This window comes from Halichoerus grypus, chromosome 12, assembly GCF_964656455.1.
Source record: "Halichoerus grypus chromosome 12, mHalGry1.hap1.1, whole genome shotgun sequence".
In the NCBI taxonomy this organism is placed as follows: Eukaryota; Metazoa; Chordata; class Mammalia; order Carnivora; family Phocidae; genus Halichoerus; species Halichoerus grypus.
The window spans coordinates 85,114,905-85,120,173 of record NC_135723.1 but is presented as its reverse complement, the minus strand read 5'-3'; the positions used below and the strand labels follow the sequence as shown (position 1 = coordinate 85,120,173).

General features: G+C 54.9%; 1 protein-coding gene across 1 annotated transcript; it reads left to right on the top strand.

The window, feature by feature from the left end:
* The first annotated feature begins 625 nt into the window (after positions 1-625).
* Positions 626-4,136, top strand: KLF14 (KLF transcription factor 14). Its single transcript, XM_036078243.2, has one exon. It carries the CDS (start codon positions 779-781, stop codon positions 1,760-1,762), a length of 984 nt encoding a protein of 327 aa, XP_035934136.1. The 5' UTR covers positions 626-778; the 3' UTR covers positions 1,763-4,136.
* Positions 4,137-5,269: the final 1,133 nt, after the last annotated feature.

The following is a 5,269-nucleotide window of genomic DNA, read 5'->3' as shown; positions in this document are numbered from 1 at the left end:
TCAAAGGATTTTAAGTTTCAATTTCAACCATGAGAGGATTCTTTGCTTTTTCAAGGTTAGAAATGTTTCTGGTTCAAAATGCTATTAATTAATGGCTACGTAGTGGATCTATTTAGGGAACTGGTACCGACTCCGGATTAACAGTGGAACTGCTAAATGAGAAAACTTTTTTTGATGCACACTTGGGGATATTTTAAATTTGGTCTGACAGCGGTGGACAGAAATGAAATGTAATTCCAGCCCGCTTAACAATCGTAATTATGAATCGAAAGACATATCAGGTATTAGCATTTTTTTTTTCGCTTAAAAAAAAAAGTTTCTCGGACTCCGCCGGACACCCAGCTGGCGGACGACCAGCGGGCGCGGCGGGGGGGGTGGGGGTGGGGGGGCGCGCGAAGCCGGCAGGCTGCCCAGAAGTTACGATCGGGGAGTTTTCTCTTTATTAAAATTACCTGGCTCACCAGCAGAGGCAAGAAAGCGAAGACAAGATAATTTCTTAGGCTGTTAAAAATGACTTAGCCCGGTGGGCCCCGCGTTCCGAGGGGGTGTCCTGCGGGCCGGGGCGGGTCCCGCCGCCCCCGCGGGCTCCGGTGCGTCAGGGGCGCGTCAGGCGGGGCGGGCTCCGCGCGGGCGGCGGCGGCGGCGCCGGGCGGCGGGCGGCGCGCACCGGGCCTCCTGCTTCTCGCTCCGAGGCTGCGGGACGGACGCTCCCGAGAACTCTCTCGCCCGCGGCCGGCCGCGCTCGGACGGCGCTCGCCGGCGGCCCGGCGGTGCCAGCATGTCCGCCGCCGTGGCGTGCCTGGACTACTTCGCCGCTGAGTGCTTGGTGTCCATGTCCGCGGGCGCCGTGGTTCACCGCCGCGCGCCGGACCCCGAGGGCGCGGGCGGAGCCGCCGGCTCGGAGGTGGGTGCGGCGCCGCCGGAGTCCGCTCTGCCGGGTCCGGGGCCACCGGGACCCGCGTCGGTCCCCCCGCTCCCCCAGGTCCCCGCCCCCAGCCCCGGCGCGGGCGGCGCCGCGCCCCACCTGCTGGCTGCAAGCGTCTTGGCTGACTTGCGCGGCGGCTCTGGGGAGGGCTTTGGGGAGAACTCGGGGGAAGCTCTGCGCGCCTCGTCCGGCTCCTCCGGCCCGACCCGGTGCTCCGGGCCGACCCTGGGCTCAGAGCCGACCCCGGCCTCCAGCGCGGCGGAGATCTCCGGACCCGCGCACTCCTCCGGCGCGCTCGCGGTCCCCGGAGCGCCTGCCGTCCCCGGAGCGCCTGCCGTCCCCGGGGTGGTCTCCGGTGAGGCCCCTGGGGCCTGCCCCGCCCCCGCCACAGGTCCAGTGCCCCGTCGGAGGCCGGTGACACCTGCTGCCAAGCGCCATCGCTGCCCCTTTCCGGGCTGCAACAAAGCCTATTACAAGTCGTCGCATCTGAAGTCCCACCAGCGCACCCACACGGGTGAGCGCCCTTTCTCCTGCGACTGGCTCGACTGCGACAAGAAGTTCACGCGCTCCGACGAGCTGGCCCGCCACTACAGGACGCACACGGGCGAGAAGCGCTTCTCCTGCCCCCTCTGCCCCAAGCAGTTCTCCCGGAGCGACCATCTGACCAAGCACGCTCGCCGCCACCCAGCCTATCATCCCGACATGATCGAGTACCGCGGGCGCCGTCGCACTCCCCGCGTCGACTCGCAACCCACCGGCGTGGTGGACAGCTCCGGCTCCGTCCCCGGCCAGGCGCCCAGCCTCACCACCTGCCTGTCTGACAGTCATTGCTGTTAATCGTCCCAGCAAGGACGATCCCCCAGGCCGTTGTCCCTGCCTTTTCTTTGCCCATCCCTCTTTTCCCAGAGTCATTAGACCAAGGCACAAGACTGGTTCCTCCGCTTCGAGGGTCGGTCCAGGCAGGCACGTTGGACCCTGGGGAGGGACTGGGGGCCCGAAAATAGCAGGAATTCTTACAACACTTATATCAGCCTAAAAAGGAGGGTTGCCTCAAGACAGCCCCCTGGAACTGGTGAGAAGGGATGAACCCCGGTACTCTCCAGAGTCCTGAAGATTCTCCCTTCCCTGGAACCAGAGATGTGAAACTGGAATTCTCAGGTGCCTGAGGAGCTCCCAGTCTCAAAGGACTCTGTGTCTTACCCACCCACCAGGGCGGACCTTGGAGAGGGTGTCAGGGGTGGCAGTCTTGGAAATGTCCAGGACTGGGATGGTGAGAGGCCTTTGGAAACAGAAATGATTTCTATTTCTGTAAATAGCAATGTTTACTAATTTATTTTTAGTATCCTTTAAACAGGGATCCCAGGTTGATGGGAGGTTGATGTCCTCCACTCCCCAATTGCCCCAGCTACCTCTGCTAGGAGAGGCCATGTAAGAGTCCATGTGAATGTATGGCTGGGAGATACTTCTTGGTGTCTGGGGAACGGTGTGAGTCTGTTTGCAGGTCCTGTTGCATGGTTTGGAACCCTGCCCTTGTGTCCGTAGCCTTTCTTCCCATTTGGATTCCTACTTGGGGAGGGGAACTTCCTGGCTCACTCTCACAGTGAGATTGGTTTTTAAAAATTTGGAAACAACCATAAAAACACCAGAAATAGAAGAGTGGTCCGGGCCAGTTCTCCTTTCACCCTCTGGTGACTTTGGGTGAGATAGGTCCAAAACAAGACCTTTCAGGATCATTGTTAACATTCAGGGAAATAGGGGCATGTGGTTCCAGCTGCCCAGTCCAAGTAATCTCAGGTGTGGTAGATTCTGTTCATTTCTTAGTGGCCAATGAGGGGCTTATTTCCCTTGGGAACTGTGCATTTTTGTTTTTGCAGCAAATGAGTTGATTGCTTGGGGAGGGGAAGATGAGAGTGGCTTTCTCCAAAGATCTGGTTGCCCTGGATTTGGGGAAGGAATAGCAAGGTGAAAATTTTTATCAAATAAGAGGACCCTTCTCCCTTTACCTTGAAGTCCCTCCAAGTTACACCCTCAGGACCCCTCTGCCCATAATGCAGGTATCAAGCATCAGCAGTATTTATTTTTCTATGTGTGTCTCTGCTGCTATGAATGAAGTTGTCGGCCACTCTGCTTATGTGTGTGCGAATGTGTATACATGTGACCCTTTTACGAGAGGTGGGGCTGAAGGGAATTTCCTGCTCCTGGTAAGGTCCCTGTGGCCCCCTCCTGAATGTCTTGTAATAGTCCATCCATCCCATTTGTGGAGGGTGCCATAACCTCAAAGGACTGCAACAGGCATCTCGGTAAACAAACTGCTTCCCCCTGTTTTGCAGATGAAGACACCGAAGCCTAGATAAGTTTAAAGTCTCATGCTGAGTTGCTGGCAAAAGCCAGGACTAGAACTTAGGTATCTGGCTTTCTAAGTGACTCTTTCCCTCAGGCTTAGTTACCTCACCTTCTCTCTCTCTCCGGGCCCTTAGTCAAAGGACACCACTCTCCCTTCCTGCCACCAGTATCCCCTCCCTCCCTAATCCCTATCACTTCTAAGTTCCTTAGAATGTCCAGTTCCTGCTGAACACTTGGCCTGTTGTGTTTAACCCCAAAACCGTTTTCCTAGCAGGTTGAGTCCATTCCCCCTTCCACACCATGTGGACCCACAATGGGAATGACTGTTTGGCATTTGGGGAGAGACTTTATCTTTTGACCTGGTAGATTAATTTTCAGTGCCAATTCTATTCTTCCTCTGGTCCTGGGCATTCTGTTTTCCTTGAGAGAGTGAGTGATACAACTTGACATTGGGACTTGGTGCTCCTGCACTAAGTGAGGGAAAGATCCTTAAGAAGGACCCAAAGGGTATGCCCTATGACTTTGAAGAGGTCAATGTTTCCTGATGCAGACTAAGCAGACTGGGTGGGGCTCTTTTTGAGTTACATATGGGAAGAGGAGGTCCCCAATTGTGGAGGTGGGCTTTGATGGTGAGAAGGGTCCTCCCTTTGCTCTGTTTGTCTCCTCAGCTGGGACTGGATGGGAAGGGCGCTCTGGGCCTCCTTGAGGATTGCCATTTCCCCTTTGTCTCCTTCAATAGAAGATCTGCCATTGAGTAGATGAACAACGAAGCTAACAGGAGAGAGACTCCCACTGACTGTTCTGGAATTGGGCTCAAGAATGCTTGGCTTTTCCAACCACCCTTTGATAAATAACTTTTGATTCTCAAGCTTCTAAGCAGTGTCCTTATTTGGGTTCTTCGACCTGGGGGACTTTTGTCTGGGGATGGTCTCTGACAATCTAAGTGTGGCATGTCTTCCAATGACAACTCCTAGGACTTGGGATGGTGGGGAGGGGGACACTCAAAACACTTAAAGTAGCCAGATAATGGAGGCAAGATTTATAGGCTAGTCTTTTTTTTTTTTTTTTTAAGATTTTATTTGTTTATTGGGGGGGGAGGGAGGGAAGCACAAGCAGAGGGATGGGCAGAGGGAGAAGCAGGCTCCCCACTGAGCAAGGAAGGGGGGGAGAACACAAGCAGGGGGAGGGCAGAGAGAGAAGGAGGCTCCCCACTGAGCAAGGAAGGGGGGAGAGCACAGGCAGGGGGAGGGGCAGAGGGAGAAGCAGGCTCCCCACTGAGCAAGAACCCAATGTGGGACTTGAGCCCAGGACCCCGGGATCATGACCTGAGCTGAAGGCAGACGCTTAACGGACTGATCCACCCAGGCATCCCATAGGCTAGTCTTTCTTAGTCTTGGGTATTGTTGTTACCCTTTCACTCCAGCAGCCAGACAGCTCTTGAAAAACAATTATGAGTGAAATGTCTTGGAAGGGGCTTCCTAGTTTTATTGATGTTTCTTTTGCTTCTTTTTGTTAAACAGATGGAGCTCAATTAGTGAATGAGTCTGGGGATTAGTTGGGGTCAGCCTGAACCTCTGGGCCCTTCCCCACCCAGGCCATCCTGAGTTCTGATGTAGGAATGACCGAATCTATTAACAGAATCTACTGCTAGAACTCTTTCTGAATTCTGGGTTGGAAGCTGGGAATGAATTCCAGGTTAGATCTTGGGTGCGAGGGAATTGGATCCCCAGTCCCTGCTGGGAGGGTGTAAAGAGTACAGGACTTGCCCCTATCCACAGGGACAAGAATCTGTCATTTGTCCCTATTTCCCTGTTCTCCAAGTAGGGAACCATACTGGGATACTACTCTTGGCCTGTCTCTACCTCTTATTCACTTTTCCCCAAAGGAAGGTTGTGTTCTCTGATGGAGACACAGGGAAGAGGGTCATTGTACACACACACACACACACATGCGCGTGCGTGTGCGCACACGGATGCGCATGCACAGACACACAAACGTGTG